Genomic DNA, 25,618 nt, shown 5'->3' with positions numbered 1-25,618 from the left:
ATCAAGTCAATCCACTATAAATGAACAAAAAAGTAATTAAAATATTAAAGTGTACACCCGCCTTAACAATCCGTAAGTGTTAAAAGGGTATAAGCCCTCCCTCTCAGGAGATTCCCATTTGGCAAAATTTCCCTCTGCTGGGCTTCCCTGGCGGCGCAGTGGTTAAGAGTCCGCCTGCCAATGCAGGGGACGCGGGTTCGTGCCCAGGTCTGGGAAGATCCCATATGCCGCGGAGCGGCTGGGCCCGTGAGCCATGGCCGCTGAGCCTGCGCGTCCGGAGCCTGTGCTCCGCAACGGGAGAGGCCACAACAGTGAGGGGCCCGCACCGCAAAAAATAAAATAAAATAAAATACGGCATTGTTAAAAAAAAAAAAAAAAATTTCCCTCTGCTTACATGCTCTTACCTGGAGAGCCTCATGGCCCCCTTGCTCCCTCACTCCTGCCCAGTCTCTGCTCAAGTGTCACCTTTTCGAAGTAGCCTCCAGGCTCCTCCACCCCCATCATTCTTCATCCCTTTACCCCGCTCCACTCTGCTGGCACCGATTACTCTAGAGCATCATTTGTGTTTTCTTCCATCTGCCCCCCCAGAACGTGGCTCCATGAGGGCCGGGGCTTTGTTTTGCACACTGCTGTGTCCTCACCTCCTAGAACAGTGCTGGCCTGACACAATAGAGGCTCTTCATAAATATTTGTTGAAAGACTGACCGAATGTCCACTAAAAAGAAGTCATAGGAGAGCTGTGGCAGAAATGCAGGCTTTCTATTCCATGATAAAAGGAAATCTGCATAGAAAGTCTAGTTCAGGGAGGGGAGAAGAGCCAGAAGGGTCAGTGGCTTCCTGGGCCCCTCTCTCCAGGTAGCAGGAAGCAAGCTGAGGGAGAACTGCTGACACGAGAGACAAATGTGCCTATGGAGACTCAGAAAAGACACTCAGGGAGGACCAGGTAGCTGGGCCTCCCTCCCAGACTGAGAAGTGAGAGGGCTGGCAGGAGAAGAAAGAAGAGAAGCAGGGCTTGATGCCGTTTTTCTAGAAGTCTCCATCCAATTGGTGGGTGTGGTCTGACTATGTGACCACAGGGACTCTGGGGTGAACTGGGCTTAAGTCTGGGCATCAATCTCTCCGAAGCTCAGCTGGAGGCAGGAGATCCAACTCTATCCCTTACTGTGAGCAGGTGCTGGGTGTCAAAAGGCCCCTAAAAGCAGGGTTCCCTCTTGTCTCAGTAGTGGAAAGCTAACGATGGAAAGGGATGACGAGCAGAAGCTGACACTGCCCAACTTTTTTTTAAATTGAAGTATAGTTGATTTACAATGTTATGTTAGTTTCTGGTGTACAGCAAAATGATTCTGTTATACATATATATATATATTGTTTTTCATATTCTTTTCCATTATGGTTTATTACAGGATACTGAATATAGTTCCCTGTGCTATACTGTAGGACCTCGTTGTTCATCCCAACTCTTCCTCCAAACAAAAATGGCACCTGCAGTCATAAAATCTTCCTCTCCCATCTTAGCTGACTTCAGAAATAATTGGTTTGGCAGTATGAAAGCAGTGTCAATCACCTCATTTACCTGAGCAGCTTTCGATGTAAGCCCAATTATTATACAGCACTGGAACAATTACACATACCATTAAATAGGTGAGATTGACTTGGTCGTGTGTTTCATTTAACATAACATGAAAGTTGTGTTGCATATTCTCAGCCCTCATAGTTAAGTCCTCATGAAGCCAAGCTGCTGTCTCACAGCACTAACTTAAAATCATAAATCAATAAACATAAAAGGATCACTAAAGCCAGGTGAGGGGACATAGGTAAAGGTCTCAGGCCTGTATTCAGGATCGCCCAGCCACTATCCTTTCGTACAAAAGCTAATATTTACTAACCACTTACCATAATAACTTTACACATATTAATTCAATCTTCATCACAACCCTATTAGGTAGGTACTATTAATATTCCCATTTTACACATCAGGAACTAGAAACTTAAGTAAGTTGCCAAAAGTGGAAAATGACAGAGTCAGGATTTGAATCCAGAGTCATATGTTCAAGATTATCTTCTCATGATTATCAACATCACACATGTTGATCACCCACTTAAAGTATACCAACTAAACTGCAATTGCACCTTCCAACGCTATGGAAAGGGAACTTGCTCTCAAGAGCTCTCAGTGGGGAGCTGTGAATAGGAAAAAAAATCAATTGCACAAGTGACAATTCAGTGCATATGACGGTGCTGAGATAGTTTTCTTACTGCGTGCCAGGTAGATCCAGCAGTGAGCTCCGATTTCTCCAGGAGGACCACATCTTTCATGCCTGCTTTGGCCAAGTGATAAGCCAGACTCACACCAACGCAGCCACCTCCAATTATCACTGTTTCTGCCCTGTCTTTCCATCTTGTTTCTGCAGGTGAGGGTGGGTTTTCTTCTCTGGAAGACATTGTTTTTAATAGTAGCTTTACTAGGCTATGATAGTTATAGTTTTTTTTTGGTTTTTTTTCTGACTAGTGTGATTCTCCTTACTTATTCTTCTAGTACTTAACATCTAGTGCCTGGGAGAGTTACATGTGCTGACAATCATTTGGAAGCCTCAATCTGACTTAGGCAACCTGGTTGGGGGAGGGAGGAGGAGGCATTTGAACCCCATTCCCCTAATTCTGACCCATTGTAGATACTTAATAGAGCTAAAGAATTGAACAGATGACTTCTTTTTCTCAAAGAAATCTAGAGAATAATTTTTCTCAGTCTACTTTAAAAACACACTGATAAACATTTTATTCCATTAAAAAAACCCATAATAGTCATTAAGTCCATTATCTATAAATCTTGGATCACCTCCTCCCTCCAATGTTTTCCAGGCTGAAGAGAGCCAGATGGAGTACAACGCTCTTCCTCGCTCAACGTCCTCTCACCGTGTACCTGCTTCTCTAATTATAAATATTGCTCGGTGGCTTGATATATTGATTTGCATGTCTGTCTTCCTAGCTAGATCATGAGCTTCTCCAAGACGCATTGTAAAAAGCAAGGTATAAGTAAGTCAAAGAAGACCATATATACACCTGCGTTTGCCTCCCCATACAGAAGACACTGCTAACAGTTGACTGGGGAAGGGAATGGGGATAGGAGAGTCTTTGCACCAGGAACCCTTTGATATTCTCACTTTGAACGGTTGTGCGTAGAAAAGAACACCTATAATTCGAGAAGAAAGCCGAATGCCCACTTCTCGGGGTCGGAAGCACCCCTAACCCGGAGACCGCCTCAGCCCTGCGCTCGCACCCCGCAGCTGCCCAGCCGCGGGCCTCCGCGCAGACCCGGCCCCACTCACCCTTCGCGGCCGCAGACGGAAAGTAGGCGGCCGGGGGAGCCCCGCAGCGGGAAGCCCCGCAGCCGCAGCGCGCCCAGGCAGAACATGCCGAGGTCGAGGCCATAGGGCGAGGGCGCAGGCACCTACTCCCAAGCCAGCAGACAGGAGGGGCGGTGGGAGGCGGTGGGACCCTCCCCCCGGCGAGGGGCGGGCTTCTGGCTCCGTGCGCTGCCCGCCACTCAGCGCCCGCCACAGCCGCTCCGCGATGGCGCTGGCCGGAAGCCCCGGAGCCAAGAAGGTAAGTTTCGGGGAAACCCGGAGGTACTCAGCCCTTCTGGCCGCGGGGCTTCACCTCAGCCCCTAATCAAGCTCTGCGGTCTGGGCGAGGCACCTGGACGGCTCTGAGCCTCGGTTTACCCGCTCGCGAATCGCCTGGACGACAGTAGTGCCTAGGTGTCAGGATGAGATAACAATATTGGGTAGCATTTATGGAGCCTTGACTCGCTGCCCTGCACTGCGCGAGTGCTTCATACAAATTATCTCCTCTTCACGTTTATTCCCATTTTACAGGTGAGGAAACTGAGGCTCAGGGTCCGAGACCCTAGCTCAGGGTCACCGATCTAGTCCAGGTGGAGCAGGGGTTTGAAGTACAGCCATCGGACTCAGGCCGCCCTCACATTTCCTGCCCTCCGCCCGCCCTCACCTACAGCTCTTCGACTCAATGGCCCCAGTGCTCGCGCCCCTCGTGTGTTTGGGAAGGGCCGTTGCCTGGTCTCCCAAGCCTCGGACTGGCCTGAAACCGGTCCCGGGCATGGACACCCCTAGACCCGCGGCGGGGATGGAGGGTGGGGTGCGCGGAGCCGGGGGTGGGGCCTCCGCCTCATCTCACGCCGTAGTCTGGGTCTCTGGGCTTCCCTTTCCCGATCTGCTCGCCAGCTGTCGCCCTGTTCTCCCATTTTTACGCTGGATGTGTGTGTGGTGGGGAGAAGGGGTGACAAAACAAAATTAGGAAAAGGGCATGAACTTGGACGCGGGACATCTCCAAACTCCTCGAGGCAACCCATCTGTGCTCCCTAATTCAGAAGAGAGGGTGGGGAAGGAAGGGGGGATGTGCACCACCGTTTTACTTAGTAATACTAAAAAGATAGGAACAACCAAGATGCCCTGCAATAGTGGGCTCCGTAAATAAAGTACATCCATTTAATAAGTTATTAGGCAGCCAATTAAAAAGCTAAGTATGGGAACAGGCAAAGTGCTTTGCAGTGTTAAGTTACAAAAGGAGATATATCACAGACTGATCCCAACTACATAAAAATATTTATACACACACTGTAAGGAAGCACACAATAATGGTAGTAGTTCCATAAGATGTGGAATATAGGTTTAAAAAACTTAACAAAAAAACATATTCTGGTTATGTTTTTCTGATTATAAAGGTAAAACATGGGCATTGAAGCAAATGAGCATGATAAAAAGAAAAAGAAGCAAAGAACATTGTGCTGACTTCTTTCTCTGAACTTTCTCTAATACTGTGTTCACTTTTACAGTTCATTTTTTTTAAGGTTTTTTAAAAATATGCTGTCCCTGTCCTATTTTTCCTGGCCTCTGCTCTTTGCAACACCAAGATTATCATATGAGAATCCATGTTAATGTGTACCTGGGAGTTAAGATGTTAGTGGGGCAGAGCTAACCTCACCTCTCTGCTCAGCTAACAGGTGCATTTTAAGAATTCATTTAACTGCTACAGAGGACACCTCCAATTGCTTCTTTAATCCAAAAGAGCAGTCCTGGTGGCAATTTCAGGCAGATGGACCTCTGGCAGCTTCCTGCCATAGGGTGAAGTTGGTCTACTCCTCTGTGTATGAATAGAGGTGCCCCGAAGCCAGATCTTAAATCCAAGAGGTCTAGATACTGTTATCTGCAAAAAGAAGGCATAAACGCCTCTCGGAGATCACCATCAGATCCAAGGCAGAGTCACTGCCACACTGAAAGGGAAGATGGAATGAAAATATAAATATACTGCAAATAATTTCCAGTGCTCTTTATTTTACACAGTCCTGTCATTCTAGAGCTGGCTTTAGATCATACAGGTGTAGCAGTTAACTGAGGTGGAAAGTCTAGCGGTGAAGGAGGGGCTAAAAGATGCTCTGAATTCAAATATTGATAGTTTAGTTATTTTGCTAATGGCTGTTTAGAAAACTGGCAAAATTTTAAATGTTGGACAAACATCCGGATAACAGATCAAAATGCCTTACATTTACTTGGTATCATGAAGGCAACAGTCAAAATTTGCACTGTCATTTTCTTAAAATCCTAGCTAATTTTCTGTTAAAGAGTATCATCTTTTTCCTCCTTGTCAGGACCAAGCTTATAGCATATGTGAGGTATGTGCCATTTTCAAAACAGTCCTGTGCGTCTGCTAACTCTTGGCATATTTTATTAAGGGCCTACTCTTTGTTAGGTGCTGTATGAGGTGACAGAGCCTCAAGCATCTTACAGCTCTGGTTAACAGAGCTGGGCTCCATTCCACTTCCCTCCACAGGAAAATGGAGATGTGGTGGAGATAGTGGCCTGGTACTTAGCCTCAGGGCAACCGCTTCCAATGTACCTTCCTGGGCTGCAGATATGACTGGTTAGAAGGGGCAGTGGGAACCTTTCCTCCCCCATTCATGCACTGCTCTGTGTCCAGCTGTAGGCAGGGCTGAGAGGAACTGGCTGGTATTTTCAACAAAAGGCTGTATCTTCAACGAATGCAGTCTATACAAGAGGGATAGGGATCCCCATGGGGGTGTTTGCAGTTTTTATAAATCGCAGGGAAGTTCTCTCTGAAAAAATGACACTTGACCTTTAAAGACCTGAAGAAAATCAGAGGTATCTGGGGAAGCATTTTGTAGACAATGGAAACCGTAGCTTTGGATAACTGCTCTGGATGCAACCTTATATTCAGATTATGGGTGGGCTGACTCGAAAGGTGGTAAATAGAGACTAGGTTAGGAATTTAGAAGGTCTGATGTCTGCTTTTTCACTTACTGAGCTCTATGATCTTGAGCAAGTCACTTAGCCTCTCTGAACCTCAGTTTCCTCATCTATAAAGTGGGAATAAAAACTATCCACCTTGCCTAGCTCCCAAAGTTGTTAAGAGTACCAAATGATAACGTGTCCGTGAACATGCTGGAAAATGTAGAGTATAATTATAAAATGTTGTGTCCAATAGGATTATGTCCAGTTGTTCACACACAAAAGAGGTTTATTTTTCTCACCCAACGAGAGGTCTAGCGGACGGTCACCGTCCACGGCCTCTGCAGCTACTCCAAGATGTCATTAAGACACCAGGCTGCGGTTGTCAGCCTGCGTGTGGCTTTCAGTGGCATGGCTGCAAGATGATGGCTATACCTCCAGGGCTTAAGCTGACATTCCAGACAGGACAGAGAAAAAGGGACAAGAGGGAAGGGAGTGGGCATCTGTATCAGGAAAGCAAAACTTTTCTAGAAATCTTCAGCAGACTTTCACTTATTTCCCATTGGCCAACACTGTGTCACATGGCCACCCCACTCAGCAAAGGAGCCTGAGGATTTTTTTTTTTTCATTTGGGGACATTGTCTCCCCAAACAAAATATATTAGCAAAGAAGAGGAGAAAAAAATGCACATTAGGTGACTAGCAGTGTCTGTCACAAACATCTTGAAAAACCAAAATAACCATTATGGAATCAGCACTTTAACTACAATTTGACTCAGATTAAATTGTATTTGAGAAAAAATAGTCACAGAACTTTGCACAAAACAAGTACCTGGATTGTCCAATAATAGAGTATTCTCAATTTTTCTGAAATACTATTAGGCACGGATGATTTCGACAGAACTGGAGCTGTGAGAGCATTGTACCACCTTTCCTAAAATTAGAAACTGCTTTTAGGAAAAAAAAAAAAAAGAGGGATCTTAGGTGATTTTTCTTTCTCTTCTTCAGGGCATTTTGGAACGTCTGGATAGTGGGGAGGTTGTGGTTGGAGACGGCAGCTTTCTCATAACTCTGGAGAAGAGGGGCTACGTGAAGGCCGGGCTCTGGACTTCGGAAGCTGTAGTAGAACATCCAAATGCAGGTCCGTGCCAGCATCACCCCTGAGTGTTTATCTGGGTGACATTTTGCTTAAATCTGACTGAGAGAAGATAAATAAAAGCAAGCATTTTCTTTCTTTTTTAAATAGATTTATTTATTTTAGTTATTTATTTATTTTTGTCTGCACTGGGTCTTCATTGCTGCGTGCGGGCTTTCTCTAGTTGCGGTGAGCAGGGGCTACTCTTTGTTGTGGTGCGCGGGCTTCTCATTGTGGTGGCTTCTCTTGTTGCAGAGCACGGGCTCTAGGCGTGCAGGCTTCAGTAGTTGTGGCATGCGGGCTCAGTAGTTGTGGCTCGTGGGCTCAGTAGTTGTGGCTCATGGGCTTCGTTGCTCCTCGGCATGTGGGATCTTCCCAGACCAGGGATTGAACCCGTGACCCCTGCACTGGCAGATGGATTCTTAACCACTGTGCCACCAGGGAAGTTCCGTGAGCATTTTCTAGGGACTGATTCACTTGCCCAAACTGCCAAGATGTGGAGACAGTGGCAGTACACGAGCTGAAGAAAGGGCCTCTCTCTCCTTCCTTCCCTCCTCTACACACACACACACAGACACACACACACACACACACACACACACACACACTTGCATCTTCATATTCAGGGAGTGCTAAAATATACATACCAATATTTGTTCCATGAATATTTACCTTGTATATTCAAGAGTTTCCTTAACATAGTAAAACTGTTATTGCTTCAGATTCATCCTTCTGGCTAATTTGCATACGATATTAAAACAGTACATTTGGTAGGGACGATTAATGGTAACCACCAGCTTAACAGAATATAGACAAATAGCAAATATAGATTTGCAAATATATATGTAGCAAATATAGATATATATAGCAAATATAGATTTGCTGTTCTAAATGAAAGTGGGAAATAAAGCCAAAGAAGATATGGGTGAAACGGGATACAAGCTGGGAATGGAACTTTTGATTCACTCTGATTTTATTCATATATACACAGTGTATCAGACAAACATGGGGTCATGTCTAGGTCCTTCTACTGACCAGCTGAGTGACCTTGAACAAGTCATTTGACTTCTGAGGATCAGTTTCTTCATCTGTCACACGGGGGCATGACATGGGCTGGTTGTGAGGACTTGCGAACTAACCCACATGAAATGCCCATATAAGTACCCAATGGCCATGATTACCGTTTCATCAGACACCCAGAGTTATATGGTAGGACAGAGTTTTGTCTTTCTGGTGTTAGCAGGAAGATTTCATCTGACCCAAGAAGAACTCATTCTTAATTTTAGAAAATCTTCTTTGCTCAACCAGGAAGAAAGTGTTGAAATAGCAAGGATAAAGACTGAGTTGGGGAGGAGATGAAGGGAGAGAGAGGAAGGAGTTTCTGATGGGCCAAGGAAAGCTCCCTGACTGCGTTTCCCCAGCTGCTTGCTATTGAGTACACTTGATAGGGGCGCCACCCATATGCATTCTGCCCACTGTGAGAATTCCCTCATCCTACTTTGAGGGCCCCCCAGTGCTGACTGTAAGTAGACGAGCTACATCCTTCATGACACCGGCAAATGAATAAACCCTCTCTAGACCAAGAGACCAAGGGACAGTCGGCCAACTGGGCCTTAGTGTCTGCATGTGACTGCACCAGGCCATGGGGCCCACTGGCAGGTCAACATGAGGCTACTCTAAACAGCCCCCATTTGGTATGGACTCTGCCTTGCCCCTAAATTCTGCTGACCTGAATCTGAATTTCTTTATAAGTACCAGGTTTGAAATTGTGTATGATTGAAAGAGATGTGAGTGGATGAGCTGCCGCTGAAAATGATAGCTTCTGTGATTTTTACTTTTTTAATTTCAATGGAAAAAACAACTCCTTTGTAGTTCGTCAGCTTCACATGGAATTCTTGAGAGCGGGATCAAATGTCATGCAGACTTTCACCTTTTCTGCCAGTGAGGACAAAATGGAAAGTCAGGTAAACGATAATGGGGCAGGTGGGAGTGGGGAGGGGCGGGGAGAGGGATCATCTATAATAAAAATAACCTCTTGATGGGAATCCATGGAATTGACCTGATGTGTTACTATACTTTATTACAAAAAATAATAAAATATTTTTTTCCTCCACATAAAATATCTATCCAGTAATTAATCATGATGTAAACATATAGGTACTAAATAAATAAGCATTTTCTGTCTCTTTATCTAGGGGAGGGGGTAGGACTGGGAGAAAATATGCCATTAGAAGGGCATGACCATCCTTCTGTGATATGTTTTTGTAGGGAAAGAACACTTTATAGATGCTCTTGTTACCTTCTCATTTCACATTTTTCTCTTCTGACTTGTCCATGTTGAGATAGGGTGGTCCTAGGGAACACAGCACTAGCCTAGGAATGAGGAGAATTGGGTTTTATACCCAACTTTGCCACCTATTGGTTGTGTGACTTTGTGTTAGACACTTAAAGACATGGAGACCTGGTTTACTCTGCCAAATGGAGATAACTGATGCTTACTTACATGCATAGGGTTGTTGAGAAAAGTGGGTAAGGATGTGGAAGTATTGTGAGATATTCTGCAAATATAAAGTATTAATACTTGTCAACGTTAATGCCCATTTATTCATTCAACCAGCCAACATTTATTGAGTACCTGTTATAGTCCATTCTCTATGCTAGATACAAAGATGATACAAAGGCATAGACACTATTCTGAAGTGGCTCACAGTCAAGTATGGGAGACAAACAAATGAGCATTTACTAAAATCCAGTGTGGTAAGTACAATATGAACATACAAGCTCACTGGGAGTAGAGATGATACCCAACTCGGCTGGTCTTCTCGAATTGCAGTTTAAGCCAGTGACTTGTGCTCATGCTACTTGCTCATTGCCCCCTTTGATATCTATTATATCTCACCTTTAAAATGCCAGGCTCACCATGTGTACTCTTGCTGTCTAACCTCAGTGGGAAGCTGTAAACACCGCTGCCTGTGACCTTGCCAGAGAAGTAGCCAACAAAGGTGATGCTTTGGTAGCAGGGGGGATCTGCCAGACATCATTGTACAAACACCACAAGGATGAAGCTAGAATTAAAAAACTTTTTCGACAACAGCTAGAGGTTTTTACCAGGAAAAATGTGGACTTCCTGATTGCAGAGGTAAGCCTAACATTAAAGGGGTAGGGCTGGAAGGGGCTGTGGGAGGGGAGGATAGAGGCTGTCCGGGAGTAAAGCCTAGAGGGTAGGCAGCTGCTCAGGCCTCACCATTAACACTCAGTGCCAAGTAGTAGTTGACCTGCCCTCCTCCATCCCTGCCTTGCTCACTCCCATCTCTCTGCTTTCACTAAAGCTATAACATCTGAGTGATATTTTGAAGTTAGAATCAATAAGCGTTGTCACTGACTGGATATGAAGGCCTGGAATATCCTCTTTCTCCCATCTCCCTATTTCCCATCATGATTGCTACCATCTAGAGTCAAGGCCTCAACCCAACTCTTCACCCCCAACAAGGACAATAGCCTCCCAACTGCTAATTCCCCAATCGCCCTACTGAACTTACTGAAAACCTTGCTACGTCAACCTTCCCAAGGCTTAGGGCTACCCAAGCCTGGCTAACCCACCAGGAAAAAATCATCTACAGAAATGAACACAAACTCTGCCCTATATGTTCTCCAGATGGATGAGAACACAAGTTTCTTTTTTAAGAACCTCTCTTTTGACTTGCTCTGCCATTCCTCACACACTGCTTCTGCAGAATCTAAGTCAAAAAGGAAGAAACAGGGAGATTTCTGCTAGCTTTTCTCCACTTACTTAAATTAAGTTCAGCTTTTCAATTGTGGCACTTACGGGGTTTCCTGGGAAGCACCCCTGCAAATGGCCTGGGTTTACCAGGCAAGGTGTCCTGTCTACCATTGGCAAAGACACTCAGTAGCTACATCTCCCTTCTCTATGCCTCGATGTTCTCATCTGGGGAACTAATCATATTTCCCTTCTTACTTTATGGAGCACTTTAGAATATCGAACTAGAAGTGAATATAAAAGTATTTTGAATTGTAAAGCATGATAAACAATTATTCTGCAGAGATCACCCAAGTTCCATAAAAAATGAGTCCAAAATTTATTAGCAAAACTTTTGTTCCTTCAAAAGTATGATTTTAAATACTCAGTTACTTTAAAACCTTTTTTTAGTATGATATCTGAATGAAAACCTATATGTTATTGTTAAAGGAATTAAAATATTTACTCAGAAAAGTATTCTGTAGTCAGTCTGATAGAGACACATTTCTTAGCACATTTTATCACATATATTTGGTAATTTTTATAACTGTTTTTGTAACATTTGCGGTCTACCACTCAAAATCTGCTTTATATTTGGATTAATAGAAGAACATGAAATTTCTCTTAGTATTTTGAACATGCTGAAGAAGCTGTGTGGGCTGTGGAAGTCTTAAAAGAAGCCAGAAAACCCGTGGCAGCCACCATGTGCATAGGCCCAGAGGGAGACATGCATGGTGTAACACCTGGAGAATGTGCTGTGAAGCTGGTGAAGGCAGGTAATGTGGACCCATGATGTGATAAGCAGTTCAGTTATTGTTTATGAAATGCTTCTTAACATTGGGAGAACAGTTTGGAAATAAAAACATTAATTGGAATCTATCTCTTTATCTGTAAAACTTAGGAGGTGGAGGGGGACAGCTAATTTCTAAGACACCTTCCAACTATTAAAAAAGAAAATAAAGATCTTTGTGTCTGTTTTTGTGCCAGTACCATACTGTTTTTATGACTGTAGCTTTGTGGTATAGTCTGAAGTCAGGGAGCAAGATTCCTTCAGCTCTGTTCCTCTTTCACAAGATTGTTTTGGCTATTCAGGGTCTTTTGTGTTTTCATACAAATTTTAAAATTATTTGTTCTAGTTCTCTGAAAAATGCCATTGGTAATTTGGTAGGGATTGCACTGAATCTATAGATTGCCTTGGGTAGTATGGTCATTTAAAAATATTGATTCTTCCAATCCAAGAACACTGTATATCTTTCCATCTGTTTGTGTTGTCTTCAATTTCTTTCATCGGTGTTTTATAGTTTTTGGAGTACAGGTCTTTTGCCTCCTTAGGTGGGTTTATTCCTAGGTATTTTATTCTTTTTGATGCAATGGTAAATGAGATTGTTTCCTTAATTTCTTTTTCTGATGTTTTGTTGTTAGTGTATAGAAACGAAGTCAGACAGAGAAAGACAAATATCATATCACTTATATGTGGAATCTAATAAAATGATACAAATGAACTTATTGACCAAACAGAAATAGACTCACAGACACAGAAAACAAACTTATGGTTCCCAAAGGGAAACAGAGAGGGGGGAGGGGAAAATTAGGAGTTTGGGATTAAAAGATACACACTCCTATATATAAAATAGATAAACAACAAGGACCTACTGTATAGCACAGGGAACTATACTTAATATCTTGTAATAACCTATAATGAAAAATTATCTGAAAAAGTATATATGTATAACTGAATCACTTGACTGTACATCTGAAACTAACGCAACATTGTAAATCAACTATACTTCAATTTGAAAAAATAAACAAGTAAATAAATTTTGAAACAAGTAAATAAATGTATTTCTTTGCATAGGGGCTTCAATCGTTGGTGTGAACTGCCGATTTGGGCCCTGCACCAGCCTGAAGACAATGAGACTCATGAAGGAAGGCCTATGGGCTGCAGGGCTGAAAGCACACTTGATGGTGCAGCCCCTGGGGTTCCACATGCCTGACTGTGGCAAAGGAGGGTTTGTGGATCTCCCCGAATATCCCTTCGGTAAGCTCAGGCACATATTAGAGACCTTGTGGTTTCTTGTTGTGACAAAACGGAAATGGCTATAATGAACAACTACAGTACAGACTTATGATACGAGACTGTATAAGACAAAGACTTTCAGTGTTAACCAAAAATTAGCTATCTGAGGAATTCATACTCTAAAATTTATAGTTTCTTCACTGAAAAAAGAAAATACCCCTTGAGCATTGATTGTCTGAATATAGAGATGGTAACAGAAGTGCCGTAACTGTTGTATTACAGCACTGGAGCCCAGAGCTGCAACCAGATGGGATATTCAAAAATATGCCAGAGAGGCCTACAACCTGGGGGTCAGGTACATAGGTGGGTGCTGTGGATTTGAGCCCTACCACATCAGGGCGATTGCAGAGGAGCTGGCCCCGGAAAGGGGATTTTTCCCTCCGTCTTCTGACAAACATGGCAGCTGGGGAAGTGGTCTCAACACGCACACCAAACCCTGGATTAGAGCCAGGTAGGAATTTTTTAATTAACTTACTGTTTTCCTCTAATCTCATTTTATTGATTGTTAGCATTATGCATGCACATGGTAATACAAATTCAAAAGTATAGAAGTATACAAAATGAAAGGTAAAAGCTGCCCATTTTTGACACCCATCCCATTCCAGGGGTAACCTGTTTGCCACTTATGTTTTGAAGTCTTATTTCTCTATTTCTTGTTTTATCAATTTTAAGTGGTAATTACCCTTTATGAAAGCTGAAGGATTTAAATCACATAATCTTCCCCCTTGCCCTGATCTCCTTTTCACAAATTTGACTTATTACATTTTTGCTTGTTCTGTTGGCGATCTTTACAAGTTTGAATTTCATATTTAACTACTTGTTTTTTAATCCATCAATATGAGGCAGTATCTGTTGATTCCACTCTCTGTAAAATAAGAATTGCCTTCCTCCATTTCCCTCTACTTTTCCTCCCTCATCTACCTCTTGGTTTCTTTAAGGTATACAACTACTTTTACATCATCAAGGTTTATAACCAAACACAGTATAAGCAAACACAGTGGCAATTCAGTAATTAAGTGTTCAATTCCATGTGAAATCAAGACTTGGAACATGTTTCAAACTGAAAACCTCGTTTTTTCCAGCAGGAGATTTCAATATTCAGGAAACCAGGGAAGGCCAGTCTGATCCTTCTCTTTCTCTGTCTTATGCTTTCAACTCTCCCTTCCCGTATTGCTAATCATGGTTTCTGACCTCTTCAGATTCAAAGAGAGAGGAGAGCAGATGGAAAAGGGAGTAAACTTGTATTGCTTAATTGACACCCTATTAGGAAGACCACATTCTCTGGGCCTGGCAGATCGTCATGAGTGTATTTACAGTTCTTCAGAGGCTGCCACTGGAAACTTTTGTCTGTATTTCTCATGCCACAGGCATTGCATTTTTCTCTGAAAATTTTTCTCTGCTTTGCCCTCAGATCCCAACTTTCTCAGCAGGTCACTACAGATATACACTATTTTGGGGAGTCTCATTTTCCTTCCTGGTGTTTCTCTTGAGCCTGATTTTAAATATGCCTAGGCTGGCTCCCTCTCTTCTATTAGGCTCAAAACTGGCTAGAAGACTTTTCATCTTTCCTTTAAGGAGACAAACTGAGAGTGTGGTCTGATCCCAATTTAACCACACTATCTTCACTCACAAAGTAGCTGACCCATTGGTCTCTGTGATCTAGATTTTCCAGTGTAGAGTCAAGTGAGTCATCTGACTGGCTCTTAGGCAACTACTTTGAAACTTCTGCAGAGTGTCTGTTTTGCTTTAATACCTGATATCTATCGTATCTTGTGCCACCAATAAAATTTCCAATCTAATATCCTGGTACCCTGATCACTATTTTCTAAACATTATTCACTGCAGAACCAAGAGAAAGAGAAATAAACCTATTTTACAAAACCTGAGCCCCTTGTGAGAGAACGTTCCAAGCATCAAGGTCAAATTGATTCTCTCCTCTTAGATTTCATCCATAGTCCAAACTCAGCCCATACTGTAATTTGCTTCATAGTTGGACTTTCTTTGTACAATGTTTGGTTTTATAGGAATTTCTAATTAACTTTCTTTTTTATTGTTGAAAGAAGAATAATAGACCTTCACCTTCTCTAAGGTCTTCCAATATCTAAATTATACTGTTTGTTACAGTCACTTTATTATTGAAGATATTTTTTGGGGGCTCCTTGAATTACTGTTCTGTTTTGAATCATTCTCTCTCTCTCTCTCTCTCTCACCTGTCAATCTTTTCCATCTTTTAGAAACTAACCACAATTTCTGCTCTTCTCTAATCAGAGCTGTTATGTCTTTAATCCATTTTGTACTTCTTTATCCATTTCAGTAGAATTTAGAACAGTCTTCATTTTTGAACATTTAGGACAATGTTCCTAATGTAAATTAATTTCGATTGTAGAAGTAGGCAAGAAATCATTTAGGCAAACATTTCTTCTGGGAGGTATGGATATTTATCCAGGAAGATTTTTTTTTATAGATCTCATGCTTAGGAAAAAAAGTACTAAATAGAAATATAGGGACTTCCCTGGTGGCCTGGTGTTTAAGAATCCTCCTGCCAATGCAGGGGACACGGGTTCAATCCCTGGTCTGGGACGATCCCACATGCCACAGAGCAACTAAGCCTGTGCACCACAACTACTGAGCCTACGCGCTCTAGGGCCCGTGTGCTGCAACTACGGAGCCTGTGCACCTAGAGCCTGTGCTGCACAACAAGAGAAGCCACCACGATGAGAAGCCTGCGTACCGCAACAAAGTGTAGCCCCTGCTCACCGCAACTAGAGAAAGCCCGCACACAGCAACGAAGACCCAACGCAGCCAAAAAATAAGTTAACTAATTAAATTACTTTAAAGAAAGAAATATAATTAAAAGGTGAGGAAAGTATACTTTGATGATGATTTAAATAGTTCAGATAAGTGAGAAATGGCTTTTTTTAATAAACACTGTCTAGGGATCCTTAAAATTCATTAGCAATTTCAAATAAAACATTATTCTATAGAATAAAGCCAGACATTCCTTGTACCCTAAACTCCCAAACATACTGATGTTCACAAAAATTTGTGATTATCCAGAAACCTGTAGACACCCCAGATTTCTGACATTTTCAGCATCCAAAAATATTGGTTTATTCAATGTTTCATAGGTAAAATGGAAAAAACTATAAAAATACATTTAACACAAAGGTCTGTGACCAGGAACCTTTGTGTTCTTTCTTTGTCTAAAAACAAAGCACAAATACTGACAAATTAATTTGTATTCTGTTTTTGGTTACTTTTTGAAGAATTATACTTTGTCTCATTACATTTAAAACTGGTTTCATACACTTGTCATTATGTTAATATATTGAGTAGAGCTAGAAGGACCCTGCTAGAAATTTCCGAATGAATATAATTCACAAAAACATGTAAATTTCAAACATGTTGTCTTTTTCTGAAAGGTGGTATGAAACCCAGTGATTGTTATTGAGGATAGAAATGTAGAAAGACTCCTGGAATTAATGGATATGGGCATAGTTTTTCTGTCTGTATGTTGAAACTGAAATTCTACTTTAGCCTGATCATCCACCAGACTTATGAGTATTTAGCCAATATCTATATAAAGTAATGGACTTACAAAATAGACATGAATCTTTTAATTGACTAACTATATATTTTTTAAATCACAGGGCTAGAAGGGAGTATTGGGAGAATCTGCTGCCGGCTTCAGGCAGACCTTTCTGTCCTTCATTGTCAAAGCCAGATGCCTAAGGAGTAATGAAAGAAAATACTGAAATAGCAGAATGGAAAGAAATTCCCCTCAAGCCCCATCTGGAACCCTTCCTCGCCACTATCCTCAGGCCACCCTGATGTCTCCAGCTGCTGAACAGCTAATGTGCTGTCAATTCAACATAGGATGCGTATTGCATTCCTGCTGTGCTTAAGCTCCGAGCAAGATGCTGGGGGAGATGCAAAGCTGATGCGAAAGGCTTCTCGTCCTCCAGGTACTTACTGTCCAGTAATGCTGCAGGACATGCTTTTGAAGGGAATCAAGAATAGTGAAATTTGTCTTTTAGGGTGAATTTGAGATTTTAAAGTAACGAAGTCTGTGAGCAACAAACCCAGTGATTAATTACGGAGACTAAACTAGGTACAGAAGGGATAGAGCAGCATTCTAAACTAAAATGAAAGTAATGAGTCTGCCTTTCTTAAATGATTTGTATAATGACTCCAAAGGCAATCCCAAAGGAAAAGATGCAAAAAATGTTTTAGGACTTTTTAAAATAATCATATAACCTTCTAAAGTGATTACTTTCAGAGATGATTTTACTTAAAGGTGTTAGGTCCCAGAATTTTAAAAATGTGTCTATATAATCACAAATAGCTAGATTGTAAACTACCATGGACAAGGACAATGTGATATGCTTCTTATATTTTTCCTTAAAGTATTTATCATTGTGCCAGGCATACTAATAGATGCTCAATGAGATACTTATGTTAATTGTTTAAAATAAATAAAAATAGATAAACAGTTTTGGAAGACCTTTTGAAAATTCAGAGTTCAAATCTATCTTGGTCTAATATTTTCTTGACTTACATTTGAACTATTTGCTACATGCCAATTTCTCTCTATTTTTCAAAACAATGTACCAATTTGTAACAATAAAATTAAAAATAATTTACCTTTTATAAAAGTGTTTGAATACTTTAAATTTTACGGACCTTCTTTGGAATAGTAATAACAACAAGCATTTATTACTTATTATGTTCCAGGCTCTTGCTTCTCTCTCTCTCTCCCCCTCTCTCCTCTCTATCATATATATATGATATATACATATATATGATGTAGGTTGACAAAAGCCAACCTACATTTATGAAACACACAGGTTTCATTTTGGGTTAGTAAGTGAAATGCTCAGAATAGAATGTGGATGAGATGGAAGTTGATAAAACTTCCAAGAGACAAACAGGTAACAAATAAAGTCCTTAAAAAATAGATTTCCTAGATTGAAAGATTCAAAATTTATATAGTAATGGATCACATTTTATTATAGATAATAATAAAAACATATTGGGGAAAAGTATTTCAAACCATTTGGTTTTAACTTCAATTTAATAATTATGCCCCAAAATAAAGTCAGAAAAGTATGCTCAGTCCTCCACTGTTATTGCCTTGGTCTGACAAGACTAGTAAATACATTTAGATAATTAAAAATAGTGGAAAAGTGAAAATTATATTTTATGTAGATGAAATGGTTATATAGCTAGAAATCTCAAGAAGATCATCTGGAAAGCTCTTACAAACAACAGGAGAATTCAGTAAAGTTACTGGTTAAAAATTTTATATACAAAAGTCATTGCTTCTCTATATACACTTGACAATGATTTTGAAAGTATAGTGGAAATAAAGATCTATTTTATTTTTTCAGCAAAATGATTAAATATCTAGGAATAATATTACAAAAACTGTGTAAGAGCTGTTGAAGGAAAGTTGAGGATGCAAAGTAAGACGAATAAATCTACACACATGCTCATAAAGAGAAAGACAATATTTTAAGTTACAAAGTTGTTTTAAATTGATAAATAAATGTAATATAATCCCAAGGGGAAAAAATCATGAGTATTGAGGGGAAATAGACATGCAAACCCTCAAGTGCACATGGGGGCGGGGGTTATATTCTAGGGGCTATGAGAAAATTAGATAAAGAGAGATAGTGAGGAAGGTGTGGCCTTGCCAGATAACCACTATATATAACATAGTAATTAAAGCCACTGGATACTTGTATTAAAAAAAAGTTCAGTGGAACATATATGTATATATATAAATGTTAATGTATGATAAAGAGGGTGTTATTTCAGGTCAGTAAGGGAAAGCTGGATTGATAAAGGAGGTATTTCAGGTTAGTGAGGAAAGCTTGATTGTTTAATAATGTTGGAAGTAACCTAGGAACCTAGGAAGAAAAAGTTGGATCTCTTAGAACAAGTTCAAGGTTGATCAAAGTTTTAAACATAAGTCCATAAGAGAAAAGCCATAAAAGAAAAAAAGAAACATAAATTTCACCATATAAAATTAAATGTGTGCACAAAACCCAAAATACTCTAAACAAAGTCAAATGGGAATAATGTGTAACGAGGGTTAGTAACCACTATTCCAGTAAAGGGGTCTTAAGTTGTCTTAGTTCAACCATCCTCCCACCTATGTAGATGTTGTGAGGAGGGCTCTCCTATGTGATTGGCCTTCAGAACTTCACGCCATTTTCTTGGGCTTACAGGTGTTTTGAGAGGGAGATGTACCCAGCTAGGGACCAAGCAAAGCCTTGGGGTCAGTACTAGCATCATCACCCTTGCTTGACCATCACTCTTTCACTGTGGGATATGATGCTGTGAGTCAGGTGCCACAGGAAGCACAGGGTGCCTGGTGGAGGTGATGTGAGGTGCTGGGTAGTGAGTCTGCAGGCACTGACAGGGAGTTCAGGCAGCTTCTGAGCACTGATACATTATTCCTTAATGTGGTACTTAAGGAACCACAGGCCCAACTTGACTCTTTCCTTCCCAGGCAGCAGGTCCTCTCCCTTCTTCGGAAACGTCTGGGGATCAGTTCTCAGCTCCTGTGGCCCACGTGCAGCTCATACTGTCTCTTCCCCACTTCCCCCAATGCCCCAAACCTTTTAAGTTTTCTGAAAAACCTCTTTCCCTCTTGCTCTGTTGATATAACACGATATTAGACCAAAAGGAATGGAGAAATGAGGTCCACTTTCCTAAAGGCACCCTTATTGGAGGTAGGGAAAATATTTGCTCTTTATCTTTCCAGTGCAGGAAAAAGAGGCAGAAAGAATAATAATTTATTCTTTCTTTTTAATCTGTAAATTATTATTATGCATAATAATAATTTACAGATTAAAGCAATCTGAGTGCTAGTATCCTGCCACAAATATTTACATACATTTGAAATACCAAGGGAGATTCTCCCTAACCTATAAATCAGAAAATAGATTTCCTTAACCTATTAAATATAGGAGAAGATATGCAACACATTCAAAATTAGGTAAATGCATGTGAAAACAAGAAGATACCTTTTTTCAACTATCATTAACAAAAACAAAAGAAATGATAATATCTTGTGTTGTTGAGAGTGTAAAGGAAAAGTCACTATTGTACATATGCTTTTTGTAGAAGTGTAAACTTGTACAAGCTATTTGGAAAGCAGTTTGGCCATTCCTATCCAAATTTAGAATTCACACACCCTTGGAGGAGCAATGTCATTTCTAGGAATGTAGCCTACACTTATTTTCATATTTGTGCAAAAGCACAAGTCTGGACACTGCCAAAATATCCATCAGTGAAATACTAGTTAAGTGATTTATGGAACGTGTACAGGATGATAAACCATGGAGCCATTAAAAGGAATACATGCTATGATATCATATGCTATTGCTTATATGTGGAATCTAAAAAAGAATGATACAAATGAACTTATTTACAAAGCAGAAATAGACTCACAGATATAGAAAACAAACTTATGGTACCAAAGGGGAAGTGGGGGAGGGATAAATTAGGAGTTTGTGATTAACAGTAGATATTAACACACTACAATATAAAATAAAGAACAAGGACCTACTGTTTGGCACAGGGAACTATATTCAATATCTTGTAATAACCTATAACGGAAAAGAATCTGAAAAAATATATATGTATGTATAACTGAAACACTTTGCTGTACACCTGAAACTAATACAACATTGTATATCAACTATATTTCAATAAAAAAATTTTTTAAATTTTTTTAATTAAAAAAGAAACAGGATACCTGAGCTCAACATGTACTAAAGAAGAAGGACCTCCCCTACAAGTTCTAAATGAAAGTATTCTCCCATCATGCGTGTGTAGAATATTTCTGGGAGGAATGCTTCCCTCTTATGAAAGGAAGACTAGTGATTGAAAGTATGGTGTAGAAGGAAGACTTCGTTTTCTCTGATACCTTTCTTAGTGTCTAAATGTGTTAATATGGGTAGTTATTACTTTTTCAATGAAATAAAAATTTTTTAATTTTTATAATTTTAACATTTATATCAAGATTTCTGATTGCAAGAGGGAAAATCAGGTATCATGAGTTTCCTGTTGTGATACAGAATGAGAAACACTGTATCAGCAATGATGTACCAGCCAAAGATGCCTGAGTGGAATCTAATCAAGCCTTTGGATTTCACTTCCAATTTAGAGGAAATACAGGTGATCTAGGAATAAGGTAAATAATTCCACAAGGAAACAATCAGGTGAATCATATATGCTATAGGATAGCTGGCCTGGTCCATTCCACAGATCCACGTATTGGGAGTGTTCACGTGTATAAAACAAACCATGCAACTCATGGTCTCGTATTGGATCCTAGTTTTGACAAACCTACTGTAAAAGGCCTCTTGGGTACAAATTATGAAAAATTTAATATGGACTTGGTATTAAGGAATCAGAATTAATTTTGTCCTTACTTTTTAGAGATAAGAATTTTTAATGCATACTAAAATGTTAAATTACTATTTATAATTCACTTTAACTATTTTAACATATAAAAATGAGGGTTTTCTTAAAAAGCAAAATTCCTATAGTTCTGATTTGGTATAGAGAAATTAAGAAAAAGGTCAAAAATGATCAGTGAAACTAAGAAAAACTGGTTTGAACTAGCTCTTTCCAGTTCCATAGCAGATGTTTACTAGGGAGTTTCCAGGAACAGTAGATGGTCCGCTGATAAACCCTGCAGTGCTGTGTGTAGAAACAGCAACGCAGACCGGCAAATTGCTGGCATGGAAACCATCACAAGGGATCGAAGAGATGTGCTGAAACTAAGAGGCGAAGTTCAGTTGGAAAAACAATTCCTGCTTCACAATGAACACAGCCACGATTTGATACCCTTAAGCAAAATCGTAAGCAAAGTTAAGCAACCCATTTTGGCTGTACAGCCAGCTGCCTTGAAGTCGAGCAGATATTTTGTCTAATCAATCGTGAAAATGCTGAAGAGTTTCAGAAGGGTGCAATTTTGCCTGACATCAGAGTTATTTTATTAGAGTTTTAAGCAGAGTAGATGGGACATGCTGACTATGGCACTGCTGGCACTCACATTTCATTTCATTCCTGCTATTTGGTCAGAAGAGAAAGGAGAAGAGGAGAAAGAGGGAAGTAAAAGTTGTATTTTTCATCATAGGGGTTCATATGAGCTGGCCTTTTCAAAATAGTGAGGCTGGAGAAACATCTTGCCATGTGATGGTGACTACATACCATGAAGATTCTGTGCTCTCATACCAATTATATTCATTCATTCATTCATTTGTTCACTCAGCCACTCACTCGTCCATTTGTTCAAATAACATTTTCCTAGTGCTTGAACTCTGGTAGTTACTGCACCCCTCCCATGTGTTTCCAAAATACCCTACATTTATCATGAATAAGTACAATGTAGTTTTAATACTCCCTTGATCATTCCTGTTTATTTGCCTGTGCCCTACTAGAGGGGTCAGAGAAAATATCTGGTTAATTGATGTATTCCCATTACCTGGCACATTACAGAACTCAAAAAAGATGTGTTGGTTGAGTGAACGAATGAGTGGGTGAATGAATGTACAAACCAAGCTAGGGTCAAGGGATGCAAAGATGAATAAGCCACTGACTTATGCTGCCTTGTTGAATTCTCTTGCCAAAAATATTTTGAAGAACAAGTACCTGACATATGACAGACCGGCATCAGATTGTGTTCATCTGAAAAAACTGAAGTTGGGGAGACTGGTGTGAGAAAAATAGGGGGCATCAGGAATCGGAAGGGCATGCTACGTAAGCAGAATGGCTCAGGGGCAACCCCAGGAAGGTCCTGGCTGGAGTAGATGGAGGAAGTGTTAAGGTAGAGGAGGGAGTTGGCACTCAGGGTCATTAGCAATGGAAAAAAACACACCTTCAAAAATGCATCATTGCCGTTTAAAATATGGAAACCACTTTGAAGTCTAAGAAAATGTAAAGCCAACATGGCCGTTCTAACTGTTTCTTGAGAAGATGAGTGTGGGACACACTATTCCAAACTACTTTCAGCAACAGCAAAATGATAAATCATACTTTTCTGATTAGGAGATTAAGAAATATTGGTTCCCTATTCATGAAAGTTGGGCTTCATTCCATGCTGAAGAAGACTTACAAGTTGCTATGATGAACAGATATACCTATATGTTCTGATTTCAGGGGCAATAAACACCCGCCTACACTCCCCTCTAAGAGTGCTTGTTTCTCTTACCTACTTGTTCGTTCATTCATCCATTCTCTTCCAGAAATATTTATTAAGGCTGTTATGAGCCAGGCACTGTTCTGGGACTACACAGGTGATCAAGTGGACTGGTTGGTCCGGGACAAACCCGGTTTTAGCACTGAAAGTCCTGTGTCCTGGGAAACCCCTCTCTCCTAGGCCAAAGTTGGTCATCCTAGAACCTACTTCAGTGAGGTGAAGTTGAAATATTAGGTAGAGAGGGCCCTTACTAAAAAGGTTATTTTCAAGAAAAAACTTGGAGGAGGTAAGGACCATAACACATGGATATCTTGGAGAAGAGAAGTCCAGAAAGGTCAAAGCCCGAGGCAGCCAGCTTGCCCCACGTTTTCAAGGAACAGCCAAGGAGTCAGGGTTGCTGGGGACACAGTGTGAGAGGAGAGAGTGACAGGAGCTGAGATCTGGAAAGTAGGGAACCTTTGTTCTCAGGACTTGGCAACCTTAACAAGGATTTTGGCTTTTACTCTGATTCATATGAGAGGACACTGGAGGGTTTTGAACCAAGAGAGGACAGGATTCCTTTGGCTGTTGTGTTGAAAATAAGCCACAAAGAGGTCACAGCAAGGAAAGAGAGGTGTAGGATTTAAATTGTCTTTTTGAAAGTTCTGGTTTCTCTCAGCTGTGCCCAGGGAAACTGAGGGAAATGTTATGGTCCATTTGGGGGCTCAGTTTTATCTTTAAAAAAAAAAAAAGGCCAGAGGGAGGAGTCTTTACTCTTTCCTTATCCAATGTGACTGCTGATTCTCGATTTTATAATGAGAAGGAAGCGGTTTCAAACATGATGTTATCTAAATGGAAACTCAGAGCAGTGCAAGCTTACTGCCATGGAGTGGTGTTAAGAATGTGTGGTGTGGGGCCAGACCACCTGAGTCTGAATCTCAGCTCTGCTGCTCACTAGCTATGTGGCCTTGAACAAGTGGCTTAGCATGGGGAAGCTCCTTGTTTTCCTCATCTGTAGGAATAAGGACTATACCTACTCAGAGTTGTTGGGACAATTCAATGAGTTAACACATGTGCCTGGAGCAGGGTAAGTACTCATTCATGTTAAACATTATTATAATTATTAAGTCATCCAGCAATAGATGCTTAACTTTGAAACAGATGTGAGCTTTCAGAGACAGGGCTTGTGACTTACTAATCGCCGTATCCTTTTCAGCCCTGAGCACAAGATTTGCTGAATAAATAAATAACTGTTACTAAAGCATCAGTCATATTATTTTATGGACTAACAAAAATTGAGTTTAAGAACAGATAAGTTGAAGATTATTTTTTGTCTTGGAAAGTAAATACTTAGGTCCCGGACACATAAGAGATTCCTTTGAAAATAAATTCTATCAGTCAATGTTCTTGTTTGCCAGCAACAGAACCCACTCTACCAAGTTTAAACAGGAAAGGGTTTATTAAAGATTATGCAGAAGTTCAAAGAAACTCCAGGAGGGCCAGAGTCAGCCTGATCTGATTAAACAACATTCAAACTAATCCATGGTGATGCCACTGCTGACACCAGATATAAAGACCACCCCTTCCATCACTGCTGCCGTGGCCACACCCATTCCAGAATAGGGGTCCACTTGATGCCTGCTTCATCATACCCACTGCGTCTCACTCAGACTCTCAAGTTGGTGTACGTGATTAGGAGGGCCTCAGTCACAGGCCTGCTGCATCCTAGCTGTCAGGAAAGCTGGGAAAGTGAATTTTGGGAATTCTACCTTGGGAAGGCAAGACTCCTAAAATGGGAAAATCCCCCTAAACATAGGAAGGATATTCAAAGATTGGTAGGCAGCCAGACAACAGGACCACATTAACCAAGAGAAATCAAATATTCAGTTGACTAGAAATATTCTTATGATACCCTCACATTAGAATCTAATCATATGGAGGAGATATATATCATATGGAATGTGTAATTGAGGTTATAAACTGAAATTACAAGTTAGAGATAATGACTGAAATAAAAACCAGAAAGAGGGGGAAATTCTATTTAAGCTTTCCATAAACTTTAACGACTGTGAGGACCTGATTTAAAATAGAGTATTTACATATAACTCTTGGACCTGCTCAATTTATTTTTCCAGATTTTCTTTCAAATGGAATACTAAGATAGAAATATAGCATTTTAGAGCCCAAGG

At 40.7% G+C, this 25,618-nt stretch overlaps 2 protein-coding genes across 2 annotated transcripts in view; one reads left to right on the top strand and one right to left on the bottom strand.

Annotated features, from left to right (window-relative positions):
- DMGDH (dimethylglycine dehydrogenase) overlaps positions 1-3,412 on the bottom strand; it is a 60,515-nt gene extending 57,103 nt beyond the window's left edge. The window contains exons 1-2 of the mRNA XM_027094735.1: positions 3,327-3,412; positions 2,257-2,431 (exon numbers count right to left, since the gene is read on the bottom strand). Coding sequence (XP_026950536.1) covers positions 2,257-2,431; positions 3,327-3,412 — 261 coding nt within the window. The remainder of the gene's footprint in view (positions 1-2,256; positions 2,432-3,326) is intronic.
- A 149-nt stretch (positions 3,413-3,561) lies between these two features.
- Positions 3,562-17,881, top strand: LOC113613779 (S-methylmethionine--homocysteine S-methyltransferase BHMT2). Its single transcript, XM_027094750.1, has 8 exons — positions 3,562-3,603; positions 7,271-7,403; positions 9,270-9,361; positions 10,345-10,536; positions 11,783-11,930; positions 13,010-13,192; positions 13,454-13,682; positions 16,882-17,881. The coding sequence occupies exons 1-8, from the start codon at positions 3,571-3,573 to the stop codon at positions 16,961-16,963; spliced, it is 1,092 nt and encodes a 363-aa protein (XP_026950551.1). The 5' UTR covers positions 3,562-3,570; the 3' UTR covers positions 16,964-17,881.
- The last annotated feature ends 7,737 nt before the right edge of the window (positions 17,882-25,618 follow it).

The sequence above is a fragment of the Aethalodelphis obliquidens genome, unplaced genomic scaffold (genome assembly GCF_003676395.1).
Source record: "Aethalodelphis obliquidens isolate GAN/ISIS:26980383/991018 unplaced genomic scaffold, ASM367639v1 scaffold4, whole genome shotgun sequence".
NCBI classification, from domain to species: domain Eukaryota; kingdom Metazoa; phylum Chordata; class Mammalia; order Artiodactyla; family Delphinidae; genus Aethalodelphis; species Aethalodelphis obliquidens.
Note: the sequence above shows the minus strand (reverse complement) of the source record. Positions and strands in the feature narration are given on the sequence as shown.